Consider the following 15,762-nt stretch of genomic DNA (forward strand, 5'->3'; position numbering starts at 1 on the left):
CTTAACAAAATATTTAACTTAGATAATTTGGATAAAATCAATTTGGAGATTTCTACTAAAAGAAAAATTGAATCTGATAAATTTAATTAATTCAAAATAAAAAACAAATAAAAATGAAAATATTAAGAATGATATGTTAAATAAAATAAATTCTACCCATTCAATTAATTCAAACATAAGGATAAAGAAAATATAAATCTAAAGATAAATTCAAACACTAGGATAAAATCAAAATTAAATATGAAAAATTCTAAAATAAATCTAGATTTTGATAAGTCAATCAAAACTTTAATCAAATCGACACAACCTTGATTTGGTTAAACAAAACATTGACCAAAGCAATTTAAATAACTTAATTAATTTTGAAAATATGAATATTAACCAAAATTCAAGAAAATAAATCTACAAATTTTAATTATAATAATTCAAATTTAACTTTTTCAAACTTAATTAATCATAATAAAGTACTATTTAATTACAAAATAATAAATAATTCTAAAAATTCAAAATTAAATCCGAAAAATTCAAAATTAAATTATAGATTATAACAAGTTAAATGCAAACTTAAATCCAAAGATAAAAGATTATCATCAAGTACTTAATTACGAGACAATGAATTCAAAAATTAAATACAAAAATTTAAAATTTAATCGAAAAAAATTAATTACCTTAATTCAAGAAAATAAATTTACAAATTTTAATAAGTCAAACCTCAATTTAAAATTTCTAAAATTAAATTATTATAATAATGCACCTTATAATTATAAATCCAAAGATAAAAGATTATCATCAAGTACTTAATTACGAGACAATGAATTCAAAAATTAAATACAAAAATTTAAAATTTAATCGAAAAAAATTAATTACCTTAATTCAAGAAAATAAATTTACAAATTTTAATAAGTCAAACCTCAATTTAAAATTTCTAAAATTAAATTATTATAATAATGCACCTTATAATTATGGAACTAATGAATAAAATTCTACTCAATGAAATAATAAAATTAATAAAAATCAAAATATGCCAAGGAAAAAAAATAATTTAATTCTTATTCAACATAGTATCAGGGTGGGGGCAAGATGAAAGTACGTTAGGGAAGCTTGGTCTAGGAAGTTAAGAAGGGTAAGGCGTACCCTGCTTGGTCTACTTAGCTAAGTGGAACTAATCGAAGCTACCTCATCACATCCTAGACAAGTTAGACTAAAGTTTTTCAATAGTAAATTTAAATGTACAATTTCTTAAAAAAACTTTATCTAGAAGTGGTCATTTCTCTGATACCCAAGAAAACTCTTATGCCTCGCCACAGCCTGGAAGCTAATTTTTAAAATATATATTTAACTAACTAGCGATTAAACCTGAATCTAACACAAGGTCAAACAAAGGGCAACCCGATGCACGAAGCTCCCGCCATGTGGGGTCCCGGGGAAAGATCCAAGGTCAAACAATCTACAAAATTCAAAATGAATCAAGTAAAATTGACTAAACATCTCACAAAACTCATAAGAATATCATGTTTGACTGAGTGTACTTATAGATATATTTTTCAAAATATATATCTTTGAAAATTGGTTGACCATCACTTACATGGAATCTCTAGGTCAACACTAGAACCCAGTCCCCTAGGTACTTAGGTAGATTTCCTTGTGGTTAACAAGGATAACCAGGACATGTCAAATTAAGGGGAGAAAGTGTTGAAACATTTTGAAAAATTATTTTGAAAACAATTGAAAAGGTTTTGAAAATGCTTTAGAAAATAAAGAAGTAGGTTTTGAAAAATCTCTAGTCTTTGAAAAATCTTGTAAATGTTTTGAAAAATACTTTTGAAAACTAATGAAAATATTTTAAAAATTTTGAAAATGTTTTGAAAATTTCTGAAAATATTTTAAAAAGATTTTGAAAATTTTCGTGCAAAACTTTTTAAAAAACATTTATTTGTTCTTTTGATTTAGATCAACCCCTAAGACACAATTTCCTTGTCCTTAACAAGGATTCCTAAGGGTGTCAGGTTAAGGGGGAGTCCTAATTGAAAGATCAAACATGATTTTTAAAATTATTTCAAAAAATAGTTTTGTAAATCTTTGAAAACTAGTTTGAAAGTTCATTTGGAAAATCTAGAAAACTGCTTTGAATTTTTTTTTGAAATTATCTTGCATTAAAGAAAAAACATCTTGCAGAATTCTTAAAATATTTAGTAGACTGAACCAGCGATTTAGATCGACTGGGTTCGGTCTAGATTGCTCAGAAATGCATACATGGAAGATGATGTGGCAAAAGATCTAGTTTATCTTTATGATTTGGATAAGCCAGATGATGTGGATAGATATAATGCTTGATCCAGATATAACTTCATTCAAATAAGAGTTGATCCAGATAAGGATCTGATCCAACTTTATAAAAGAAGACGAAGACTCTATGTTCAACATCAATTCTCCACTTCTCATACTCTCTGTGCTCAAAGAAGAACTGTCGAAACTCTGCTCGTACAACCGGGGAGGATCCAGGAGGGGTGTGTGACATTCAGGAGCTTCTGGACCGTGACCACGAGTTTATTTGTTTCATTTACAAGCTGTGCATTTTCTATTATATCCTTTTTCTTGTATTCAAATAGTAAGATGAGTTTCTCCGCCTCCGGAAAGCTTCCGAGAATGAGACCACTAGTGGACTCACGTTGCGTAGGCCTTGGATGTACTAACCCTATGGTTGGGAACCAAGTAAAATTCTACGTGTCTTTCTTCCTTGCTTTATTTTATATTCTGCTGCTATTAACGACTTTGATAGAACAAACGAAAGAACGACAAAAATGAATGATCGAGATTCAACCCCCCCTCTCGACAGCATCGATCCTACAATTGGTATCAGAGCAAGGGGGGACTTGATTTCTGTACAACCACTAAATCAAACATTTTATTTTATTTTATTTTTCATTACAATATTTTATTTTGTTATTATTCCTTCCGCACTACTTACTCTAAGACAAAGTCTTGGAACATCAATTTAAGTTTTTTTGTAATAGTTCAAATGGTGCACAAGGGAATGTTTGGGTGAAACATCGACGACCCTCCACCATACAATATGGATGGATTCAAGTTGTGGAGGTTACATATTGAAAGTTTCATTATGATGGATGACTTCGACTGCGGCATAACATTGAAGAGATCTATCCAAAATTCGAAAGCAAACAGAAAGATAATAAATTTAATTTCAGAATTATTGTCTAATAAAATTATATGGAGAATTAGAGAGTTCAAATATGCCCACAACTTTAGGACCCGGCTGAACAAACTTCACGAGGATCCATCACAACTAGAAGATCAAGTCAAACGCAACTCCAAATCCGAGTTCGAGTCCATGACAAAAAAACCTACAGAATTAGGGGTTACGAATAATATTAGTATAGTTTACCAAAATACCCCTTTTACTGAAAATATATATGATAATTTAAATATTTCTGAAAACATGCATGACAATTCTTGTACATCTAGAAATAAATAGTCTTGATAATTTTTATTATCCTAGAAAAATAGAAAATAATGTAAATTTAATTAATTTAAAAAATAAAGATGAAAAGTTACAAAATTTGAAAATAGTTCAAATTAATTCAAATGATCAAGTCAACGTAGATCACGTTAATAAATTTCTTAACAAAATATTTAACTTAGATAATTTGGATAAAATCAATTTGGAGATTTCTACTAAAAGAAAAATTGAATCTGATAAATTTAATTAATTCAAAATAAAAAACAAATAAAAATGAAAATATTAAGAATGATATGTTAAATAAAATAAATTCTACCCATTCAATTAATTCAAACTTAAGGATAAAGAAAATATAAATCTAAAGATAAATTCAAACACTAGGATAAAATCAAAATTAAATATGAAAAATTCTAAAATAAATCTAGATTTTGATAAGTCAATCAAAACTTTAATCAAATCGACACAACCTTGATTTGGTTAAACAAAACATTGACCAAAGCAATTTAAATAACTTAATTAATTTTGAAAATATGAATATTAACCAAAATTCAAGAAAATAAATCTACAAATTTTAATTATAATAATTCAAATTTAACTTTTTCAAACTTAATTAATCATAATAAAGTACTATTTAATTACAAAATAATAAATAATTCTAAAAATTCAAAATTAAATCCGAAAAATTCAAAATTAAATTATAGATTATAACAAGTTAAATGCAAACTTAAATCCAAAGATAAAAGATTATCATCAAGTACTTAATTACGAGACAATGAATTCAAAAATTAAATACAAAAATTTAAAATTTAATCGAAAAAAATTAATTACCTTAATTCAAGAAAATAAATTTACAAATTTTAATAAGTCAAACCTCAATTTAAAATTTCTAAAATTAAATTATTATAATAATGCACCTTATAATTATGGAACTAATGAATAAAATTCTACTCAATGAAATAATAAAATTAAGAAAAATCAAAATATGCCAAGGAAAAAAAATAATTTAATTCTTATTCAACATAGTATCAGGGTGGGGGCAAGATGAAAGTACGTTAGGGAAGCTTGGTCTAGGAAGTTAAGAAGGGTAAGGCGTACTCTGCTTGGTCTACTTAGCTAAGTGGAACTAATCGAAGCTACCTCACCACATCCTAGACAAGTTAGACTAAAGTTTTTCAATAGTAAATTTAAATGTACAATTTCTTAAAAAAACTTTATCTAGAAGTGGTCATTTCTCTGATACCCAAGAAAACTCTTATGCCTCGCCACAGCCTGGAAGCTAATTTTTAAAATATATATTTAACTAACTAGCGATTAAACCTGAATCTAACACAAGGTCAAACAAAGGGCAACCCGATGCACGAAGCTCCCGCCATGTGGGGTCCCGGGGAAAGATCCAAGGTCAAACAATCTACAAAATTCAAAATGAATCAAGTAAAATTGACTAAACATCTCACAAAACTCATAAGAATATCATGTTTGACTGAGTGTACTTATAGATATATTTTTCAAAATATATATCTTTGAAAATTGGTTGACCATCACTTACATGGAATCTCTAGGTCAACACTAGAACCCAGTCCCCTAGGTACTTAGGTAGATTTCCTTGTGGTTAACAAGGATAACCAGGACATGTCAAATTAAGGGGAGAAAGTGTTGAAACATTTTGAAAAATTATTTTGAAAACAATTGAAAAGGTTTTGAAAATGCTTTAGAAAATAAAGAAGTAGGTTTTGAAAAATCTCTAGTCTTTGAAAAATCTTGTAAATGTTTTGAAAAATACTTTTGAAAACTAATGAAAATATTTTAAAAATTTTGAAAATGTTTTGAAAATTTCTGAAAATATTTTAAAAAGATTTTGAAAATTTTCGTGCAAAACTTTTTAAAAAACATTTATTTGTTCTTTTGATTTAGATCAACCCCTAAGACACAATTTCCTTGTCCTTAACAAGGATTCCTAAGGGTGTCAAGTTAAGGGGGAGTCCTAATTGAAAGATCAAACATGATTTTTAAAATTATTTCAAAAATTAGTTTTGTAAATCTTTGAAAACTAGTTTGAAAGTTCATTTGGAAAATCTAGAAAACTGCTTTGAAATTTTTTTTGAAATTATCTTGCATTAAAGAAAAAACATCTTGCAGAATTCTTAAAATATTTTTTCAAAAATTTGTTGACAAATGTTTTTGAACATATTTCGAAAGACAATTTAAAAAAGGACAAAGGACATGTTCAAAAATAATTCATATATTCAAACAAAAAGGGAATTAGAGAATAATTTTGACCAAGATTACCCTTTATATTGTTGGTGCAAAGCTTAAAAAATTATCCATTTTTGATGTCCGTCAAAGGGGAAGTGTGACCTTAAGTTAAACAATATAGTAACCCTCTCACATTGATAAAACCCTTAAGATCCAAGCCTAACTTAAGATTATTGTCAAATATTAAAAAAAAAAGAAGATTGTTGGTGCAGGAAGTACCAAATAATAGCAATCAACCTCTAAGGTTTCGATGTTTGACAATATAATAAGGTATGGTCAAATTGACCAAGTGTTGATCCAAACAGAACTTGATGTTTTGGAAGTGAGTGAAGTCTAGTCAGGTCAAAATTGACCAGATGACTAATAAGGAGAAGTCTAGTCAGGACCAGATGACTAGCAGAGGAAGTCTTAACTGAAAGTTAGGCAAAGGAAATATTGGTGCAATTTTCTTAGGTTAAAGTTGACCAAGTTGACTAAGTCTGAGTTGGGTCAAGCTTGAGTCTTATATTTGAGTTTTGATGTTTGACAATGTATAGAGATTGCAAGTGCAATCGTCCGTTTGGGGAGATTGTTTGTCCAATTTTCTATTTGGTCAAGGTTTGACCAGGTTGATGTGAAGAAAAGTAAGCAGGTCAAAGGTGACCAGATACTTGACTGGGAAGTCCTAACTGGAGGTTAGGCAAAAGGAAGTCCAACGGGAAGGTTGGCAAAATGTGAAAAGTCCTAGTAAGTGAAACTAAGCAGGAGAAAGTCCTAGTGAGTGAAACTAGGCAGGAGAAAATTCTGGTGAGTGAAGTCAGGTGAAAGCCCTGGTGAGTGAAGTCAGGTGAAAGCCCTGGTGAGTGAAGTCAGGTAGTTGGAAGTCCCGATGAGTGAAGCCGAGCAATGGGAAAATCCTAGTGAGTGAAACTAGGTGAAAGTCCTAGTGAATGGAGCTAGGTAGATGGAAAGTCCTGATAAGTGAAGTCAGGCACGTGGAAATCCAGATGGATCAAGGATGACCAAACACCTGGTGAGTGAGTGAGAGCCGGATCCTTGGATTAGTCACCTCTTCTTGAGGTGGATATCAAGTAAATCCATATTGTTAGCATTGTGAGTGTGCTTCGAGTTTAATCCGCTGCAAAACCAATATCATCGAAGCGCGACGAGCTATTCACCCCCCCCCCCTCTAGCTCTCAAAGAGGTACCAACAGGAAAGTCCTAATGAGTGAAGCTAGGTCCTAGTGAGTGAAGCTAAACTCTGGTGAGTTAAGTCAGAAGGTGAAAGTCCTAGTGAGTGAAGCTAGAAGATAAAAGTCTTGGTGAGTAAAGTCAGATAGTGGAAGTCCTAATGAGTAAAACTAGGCATATACAGTGGAAATCCTAAGAAGTAAGCCTTAGGTGGTAAAATCTTGGATGTAGCCAAGCATGAAGCCTAGTAGGTTGGGTAGACTTATAGGAGTATGGCTTGATCCTAAGGGATTGACCTTTAGGTGGTAGACTTGGAGGAAGGATCTTCAAGCAAAAAGTAAGCCTAGTAGGTCAGGTAGACTTATAGGAGTGTGATTTAATCCTAAGGGATAGATTCTTAGGTGGTAAACTTGGAGGAGAGACCTCCAAGCAAAAGGTAAGTCTAGTAGGTAAGGTAGACTTACAGGAGTGCGATTTAATCCTAATGGATTGACCCTTAGATGGTAGACTTGGAAGAGGGACCTCTAAGCAAAAGGTAATCCTAGTAGATCAGGTAAACTTACAGATATAGACTAGGTTACTTATTTATGTTTTGTATCGTTGTTTTGCAGGAACCTGGAGCTGAAAGCAAAACAGAGACTAGACAAACACAAATGGGTGAACCAGACTTGACTTAGGTCGAATAGGACCCAAACCAGTTTAGTAGACCGAACCAGCGGTTCGATAGATCGACTGGGTTCGATTAGGGTTGTAAACAAGCCAAGCCGAGTCGAGCTTTGAGGCGTTCAAGCTTGTTTAATAAGGGGTAACCGAGCCGAGCTTAAAATGAACCAAGCTTTTGAAATGATTGTTCAAACTTGGCTTGGTTTATTTTTTATGAGCTTGAACTTATTTGAAGCTTGGCTTGAGCTTGGTTTGTTTAGATGTTATCGAGCTCTCAATTCAAGCTTGACTTGAGTTTGGTTCGTTTAGATGTTATCGAGCTCTCAATTCAAGCTTGTCTGATTATTTGAAAACTTTAATTGTTTGATTAATTATTGAGCTTGATAATTTAAACTTATTTGTTTATTTTTTATTTTATTTTATTATTTATTTAATATATTGAAAAGAGTTTTATTAATGAATATGGTTCGTGAACATTGTTCATGAACATTAACAAGCTGAACACATGTGTTCAAGCTTGTTTGTTTAGTTTAACGAGTTGTTCAAGCTTGTTTGTTTAGTTTAACGAGCTGTTCAAGCTTGTTTATTTAATTAATCTTGTGTATATTGAACAAACATAAACAAGCCTTACCAAGCCGAACACGAAGCTTGTTCACGAATGCTTGATTCATTTACAGCCCTAGGTTCGATCCCGATTGTTTGTCAGAAATGTTTACATGGAAGATGATGTGGCAAAAGATCTGGTTTATCTTTATGATTTGGATGAGGATAAGGATAAGTCAGAGGATATGGATAGAGATAAGGCTTGATCCAGATATGACTTCATCCGTATAAAGATCTAATCCAACTCTATAAAAGGAGACGAAGGCTCTATGTTCAACATCAATTCTCTACTTCTCATACTCTCTGTGCTCGAAGAAGAACCGCCGAAACTCTGCTCACAGGTAGACTTACGGATATAGGTTAGGTTGCTTATTTATGTTTTGTATGGTTGTTTTGCAAGAATCTGGAGTTGGAAGAAAAACAGAGACTAAACAAACACAAATGGGTGAACCAGACTTGACTCGGGTCGAACTGGAGCTAAACCAGTTTAGTAGACTGAACCACGGTTCGATAGATTGATTGGGTTTGGTCTAGATTGTTGAGTTGTGGCAAAAGATCTTGTTTATCTTTATGATTTGGATGAGGATAATGATAAGCCAGATGATGTGGATAGAGAAAAAGCTTGATCTAGATATGACTTCATCCATAGAAGAGTTGATCCAGATAAGAATCTGATCCAACTCTATAAAAGGAGACGAAGGCTCTATGTTCAACATCAATTCTCCACTTCTCATACTCTCTGTGATCAAAGAAGAGCCGCTGAAACTCTGCTCGTACAACCAGGAGAGATCCATGAGGGGTGCGCGACACTCGGGAGCTTCCGGACCGTGACTACTAGTTTGTTTGTTTTATTTACAAGCTGTGCATTTTCCAATATATCCTTTTGCTTGTATTCAAACTGTAAGACGAGTTTCTCCATCTCCGGAAAGCTTCCGAGAAGGAGATCACTAGTGGACTCACGCTGAGCGCATAGGCCTTGGATGTACTGACCTGGGGGTTGGGAACCAAGTAAAATTCCACATGTCTTTCTTCTTTGTTTTATTTTATATTCTGCTACCACTAACGACTTTGATAGAACAAACGAAAGAACGACAAAAACGAACGATCCTACAAATTCTTGATACAATAATTCATCGGGATGATTTGGAGTTAAAACCCCATTGAATCAAGGTTGCATGTTGGTCTTTGCTCAAAAATGAGTCATACATAAAGCTAAATTCCAACTAAAAGCTCGAGAAATATTGGCCTATTGTTCCTTCCCTACTGAACTTAGAATCAATGAGTTTGAAATACAATGATGAATCTGTAATTGTAAAGATAAACCATCCACTTACAACTGACTCAACCCCAAGTATTCCATTTTCTTCAACTCCCTCAGTATTATGGACGGGCAACCACCAATTTGATGACTATTTCCCTATTGCAATCAATGGATCAAATGCCATGCATTGAACTTTGTTGTAAATATTATGATTTCTTTTTTCTTTTAAGAATTAGATAAATAGATCTTTGGTCCATTTAGTTCAATTAGTTCATCACTGATGAAACGTCTATATAGTGCATTATCTGGACATTTTACTTTATATAGATGGCAAAAAATAAAGAGTTTCTAGTTTGTTAAAAAGTACATAACAACTTGAATCAGCAAATGAAATGTCGTTCCGTGCCGCACGGCACAGACGATTTTTACCGTTCCGTCGAGGGGCAAAACCGGCACCGAAGGCGTCCCAGTCTCAGATGCGTAACAAACAGTGTCGGAAGAGTCGCGGGATGTCTTCGGTAGCGCCAGAAGCGTCCCACAATGACTTCGGCACCGAAGGCGTCGTGAGATGCCTCCTACGGCACCGAAGGCACCTCGAGACACCTCAGGCAACATCGGAAGCGTTCAGCGACGCTTCCAACACCGCTAGTGCCCCCCCTCCCCCGCGATCCGCCACAACCCCTCGCGGCGTTTCTTTCCCCGATCGAAATTAAATTTTCTATTTAATTAACATAAACAATTCCTAAGGTAAATTTCATTTAAATTTTTTTTAAAAAATCTAATAATTCTAATATATATTTTTAAAAATTTTGTATTATATTAAATTTCATTTAAAATTTTTTTAAAATTCTTTAAAAATTCTAATAAATTAGATTTATATTCTAATAATTTTTTATTATTTTATATTTTTTTACTTGATATTTTTTTACTATTTAAAATATATATTATTTAAATAATAATTAATTAAATGAATAAATAGTTAATTTATATAATTATTATATATAAAGTAATATCTTTATATTAATTTATATAACTATTATATATAAAGTAATATCTTTATATTAATTATATACTTATTATTATAGATAGATCAATTTTAATTTAAGTTATTGATTAAAGAAAACTATATTTAATTATTTTTTCTAACAATATTAAGTTGTTCAATAATTAAGAACTTATATAAAATCACTATACAACTTATTTTTATATACACCATAAACATATTTATCTTATAATTACTATATATAAATAAAAAATACCGAAACCGTATCAGCACGACACGATACCGAAATCATATCATTCCGATCTAGGACCGAAACCTTAGCATGGGTCAAAATTTTAAACCTTGACTTGAATATGGATATGTCAGAAAAAGTTTAGGAAAAACTGTATAAGGAAAGCTTTCAATATCAACTCAGCATGAACTATGATCTCTTCATTAATTGTGTAGCAAGACAAAATCACACTATCCATCAAGTAATAGATTGTGTATAAGGAAAGCTTTCAATTATCATATCAGCTATAGTGAAATGTAATGCAGCTAGAAATTATTTTTTCATGCCAACTGTTGAATCCTAAGTATATATTCAGTATTGCGAGATAACTTTTCTCAATTACCATCAGCCATGCAAACTTTTGTTAAAGAATTATATAATTGTAGCTCATTATAGCAATGGGTTAAATATGATGGCGCAGTATCACTAAAAGATCATTGTGAAGCACTTGCATATTATTGCAAATTCCTGTTTACTGAAAGGCCAGCACAACTTGTGATACTGATCCTTTGAAGGCCACTACCAACTGTCTAAAAATCTGTTTTTTAAGATGCCATCAACCTTCAGACTAACTGCCAAACTGTTTAAAGATCAATCCACAGTATCGCATCTTCAAGCCTCTTAACCATAGCTTTATTATTGTTTCGACATCTTTAAAATTGTCCAAGTATCTTAGTAAACTTTCCTTTTCTTTTTGTAAGATTTTTCTAGTTTATATATAAAGTTAGATGTATATAATACCTATTCTCCATCTTGAGAAGAAATGCTAACTATTACAATTAGTATTAATAATCATAGAGTTAATTTACCTGCCGATTAGGTATTGTTGCACATTGGGTTCTTAGTTATAGGGTGTTATGGTTGAGCTAAGAATTCGCTTTTAACAATAATATTCAATATTTTATCCCTCTTGACTCTACCAATTCAATGGGTGGATGTAGTCATGGTTGAAAACTGATCATTATAAGGTTTCAAATATAGGGAAAAAAAATAACAAGAGAATATACCAAAATTATATAAACCCGAGTAGTAAAAGATATACCTCGTATGCAGTACTTATCTCTTTGAATTTTTCTGTTGCTCCAGGTTGTTTATTAACATCAGGGTGGTACTAACACAGAAAACAAAAAAAATAATCAGTAAACTGTTATGAATGGAGCATAAAGGATTCACAAGTGATTTTATTTTCATTAATAGCAGGTTCTTCATCCTGATGCTTCACAAGTAACATCATGCTGATCAAGAATTGAAATCTCAGCCAGGACAGAGTTTCGTTCCCCTGTCAGCTCAAGATAGTGTTGTCAATGGTCTGATATCACTGTTGGAAGTGTCACAAAGGAAGATGAGGAGGCACCAATGTCAGAGGAAGAGGAAGAAGAGAAGTGTTGAAGACTTGAAGATGTGCTAAAGGAGAAGGAGATGCCGGTGTCAGAGGAAGACGAAGAAGAATGCCAATGTTGGAGAAAGAGGAAGACGAGAAGTAGGCGATAAGGAAGAGAAAGTGTCCTGAGAGGAAGAGGAAGCTAGGGTTTTGAAGAGGAGAAGCTAGGTTTCAGTTTAGGCAACAAAGGAAGTTGCAACCATTAGCTGTCCGTATCAAGGATCTCGCATGTCAATTGGCGGCAGAACCAAAAGATTCACATATCTCGGTCAACATAGCTTGAGATTCTCCAAGATACATAAGAAATAATAAATTACCATGCTTTCATAGTTGTAGCTACTAAAGCCATCTACATCACATAGACATCTGTCAAGTACACCTTGTACATTCATGATAAACCAAGGTTTCTAACGCAATGCATTAATCTGAGTAGTTACTACAGTGACAGGAATTCCGGATAATAAGAATTGCTATTCACCCCAAGATAGTGAATAACCTAATTGAGTGCATAGCTAACACCACTTCAGGCTCAAATCCTAACAATTTTGTCGTACAACAACATTAGTACATGAACCATATCACCTATGGGGATCCTTGAGTATGATTTGATTTTGATCTGTATCAACAAGGCAATCATGTGTTTAAGTGAGGATGACTATAACAAATCAACCAATCTAAATAGTCATACATAATTTATAAGCTAGACTTTGAATAGATATCACTGTAACTCAATGGTATGATTTAAAGTCCAACATGGCTCAGCAAGTACTTTTTCAATGTGAAGGGAATATAGGTAGTACAGTTTTGAATTCATGATGTAACTTGTAAAAAATTTCACAGTTTCCAGGAGTCATGGATCAAAAAACTAGCAAAATTAAAAGAGGAAAAAATGTTAGTAAGGCGAGTGGTGTATGGATGACTTTATCAACTAAAAGAATCTACATACAGTCTGCCATCATTTATAGGATACACTTTAGATAGATATCGATATAACTCACTTGTACCATAACTATGAGTTGAAGTCCACCATGAATTAGTGAGTACTACTTTTGAGATGAGGGGAATATAGCTAGTGTACTTTTGGGCTCACGTTGTAACTTGTAAGAGGTTCTTCAGTTTTCGACCAGTGATGGATTCTAAACACTAACAAAGGTGCAAGGATAAAAAATGCATAAAGGCAATTGGTTACAGGCTAAGCTTGTCATAGGCTTTCTACATGGAAAGTAATGACCATCAAAGTAAAAAGGAATCAGAATAGCTTTTATCTCTTGATTATATGCTCCATCACATGAGATTAACCAAACCCCTAAATTTCCAACCAAATACATTGCCAGAATAAGCTTTCTGAAACTTTGCTAAGCATAATCAAATAACTTCTCCAAACAACCTAGCAAATGGCATCAACAATTTTTTTTTTTATTGTGTGCATCTGTAAAGCTTACAAAAATGTGTATTTGATATGTCCTTAAAGTGGTTTAGGATTTTAGAAAACCTCTAATGTACAAAAACACTTACCTAGATGAAATCCAGGGTCACATGCTACACTAGAGTTATTACGTGAGCATGCTAACATGTAATTAGTCAGCATCCCAAAAGAGTAACTGAAATTCATGGTGTCTTCCACAGAAGACTAAAGACAAGGTTGTGATCAATTGAATAAGAGAAAGATTATTGGTGCTTATATGTAATATATGGATTGACTCTTTTGAGTAAATTGAATTTTTCTGAAGTTCATATAATCTTCAATAAAATGTCATGTTCTCATTAATTTAGTAAAATAAAACTTATGCATCAACTGATGAAATTGAATGAATCAAGCCATTTAAACTAATACAAGGCACTCAACCCAGGTAGAGACAATTTTTACTTGAGAGAAAAATAGGCATAACTCCAGAAACAATTCTCATATGATAATCATTGTACTGGGTATAAGAATATACACAGGGTAAAATGACACAACAAAGAGAGTAATGCAGATTGTTAGAGTAATGCAGATTGTCAGGATTAAACCAAAATATGTCAGATCATCTACTAGAATATCAACGGTCAAAAGTACTGCAAACAGTAGCTAATCTGGTAGTAGTGCATCATCATGGTTTATTTTCACTAAGAAAAGAGATAAGAAGTGGAGCACTTTGGGGTTAGATGAATCTCAAACACTTTGTGGATCACACGACTCAACGATATAAGTGTCATCGTTCAAGGAATCCTCTTATTCGACGTACTGAGGTTGCTCGTAAACTCTGACTTCAGTTGGAATATTTTGACACAATAAATTTTCAGATTCTATCAAATAAATGGCACGGAGAAGTACACATTTCAAACAAATAACAATAGTTACATTGAGCGAGCAACGATTTTGAGGAATTATAGCGAAGCAGAATCAATTTTTTTTTCCAAATCCTTATTGCAATTAACAAGAAGCCCAATGTCACACCAACTGAATTAGACGCCAAAGTGTAGAGATGATATAATATTCCATCATAAAAAACCACACCGACAAAGAAGTACCTGGCGAGCCAATCTTCGGTAGGCGGCCTTGATCTCCTTGATGCTGGCGGACTTGGGCACTCCGAGGGTGGAGTAGAAATCGGTGGACGCACTGATGAAGCTAGAGAACTCATCAGCACCGCGCCGCCAACGAGGTTTCTTGCGGCGGAAGGGGCGGAGGGAGAGAGAACGGTTGTCGGCAAGGAAGGCAGAGGAGTGGAAGCGAGCGGTGGGGCAGGCACCGAACGAGGAAGGGGGAGAGGAAGAGGGTTTGGCGGGTGCGACGAGGATGGAGGCGGAGGAGAGGAAGAGTGCCATTGGAGCTGGAGCTGGAGCTGTGGATTTTGCTACTGGACTACGAGGCGTCAATTGGAAAGCTACCGAAATGGGTCTCTGTTTCACCTGTGACTTTGTAGGACCAAATTGTGAAAGAGCAGAAAAATATTTCTCCCATATTTTTATCTTGGTCAGTTGCCCTAAAATTATATTTTAGACAGGTGCCCTCTAAAATAGTAGGAGCGTCAATTCAAATGCATGGATGGATTTGGCTCGGATTTAAATAAGAATTTTATAAAAAAAATTAATTCAAATTTAATCCGAATTCAAATATAATCTAAAAATTTTAAATCTAACCAATCCGAATAATTCAATTAAAAAAATTTTTTTATTATTTTTCATAAAAAATTATTTTTATTTTAATATTTTATTATTATTATACTAACATTCATATTTATATACATGATCCGGCGGTAAGAACAGGGGACTCCCGTTCTGGGGGGTCAACGCCACGTGGAAGTCAAAGAGCTAGGTGGCCGATCGGATAAGGGTGGGTCGACCGCCCGGACGGCCCACCGGTGGCTAAATGATGGCAAAAGGTGCCCCGGCTGGAGTCGGGGTTCCGACGCTCGCTGAACAGGATCATAGGGCCGAGCGGATGACACGCTCGGTCGAAGAAATAAGGTAGCATACTGCGAACAGTCCCCACATAGCACATTATCGAGGATCTCCCAAGCATACTAGTGCATATGGAGGGCCGGACGTGATGTGAGTGCCGGCCGGTCGGACGTGAGATGAGTGTCGGCCGGTCGGACGCCCCGACATGGAGTAGGGAGAGAAGAACAAGGAACATCTTCTGACAGTTGTCATGCTCTAGGACTAGGCCATACTCCAAACCTTATGACAGGGGGTT

The 15,762-nt window shown here is 33.5% G+C and overlaps 1 protein-coding gene across 3 annotated transcripts in view; it reads right to left on the minus strand.

Moving 5' to 3' along the window:
• Positions 1-14,958, minus strand: part of LOC122011717 (chaperone protein DnaJ-like) — a 29,356-nt gene extending 14,398 nt beyond the window's left edge. For 2 of the 3 annotated variants that reach the window (XM_042568085.1, XM_042568087.1), the window contains exons 1-2: positions 14,595-14,958; positions 11,745-11,813 (exon numbers count right to left, since the gene is read on the minus strand). In XM_042568085.1, coding sequence (XP_042424019.1) covers positions 11,745-11,813; positions 14,595-14,891 — 366 coding nt within the window. In that variant the 5' untranslated portion in view covers positions 14,892-14,958. The remainder of the gene's footprint in view (positions 1-11,744; positions 11,814-14,594) is intronic. The other variant, XM_042568086.1, reaches the window with a different exon arrangement.
• Positions 14,959-15,762: the final 804 nt, after the last annotated feature.

The sequence above is a fragment of the Zingiber officinale genome, chromosome 8A (genome assembly GCF_018446385.1).
Source record: "Zingiber officinale cultivar Zhangliang chromosome 8A, Zo_v1.1, whole genome shotgun sequence".
Classification (NCBI taxonomy): Eukaryota; Viridiplantae; Streptophyta; class Magnoliopsida; order Zingiberales; family Zingiberaceae; genus Zingiber; species Zingiber officinale.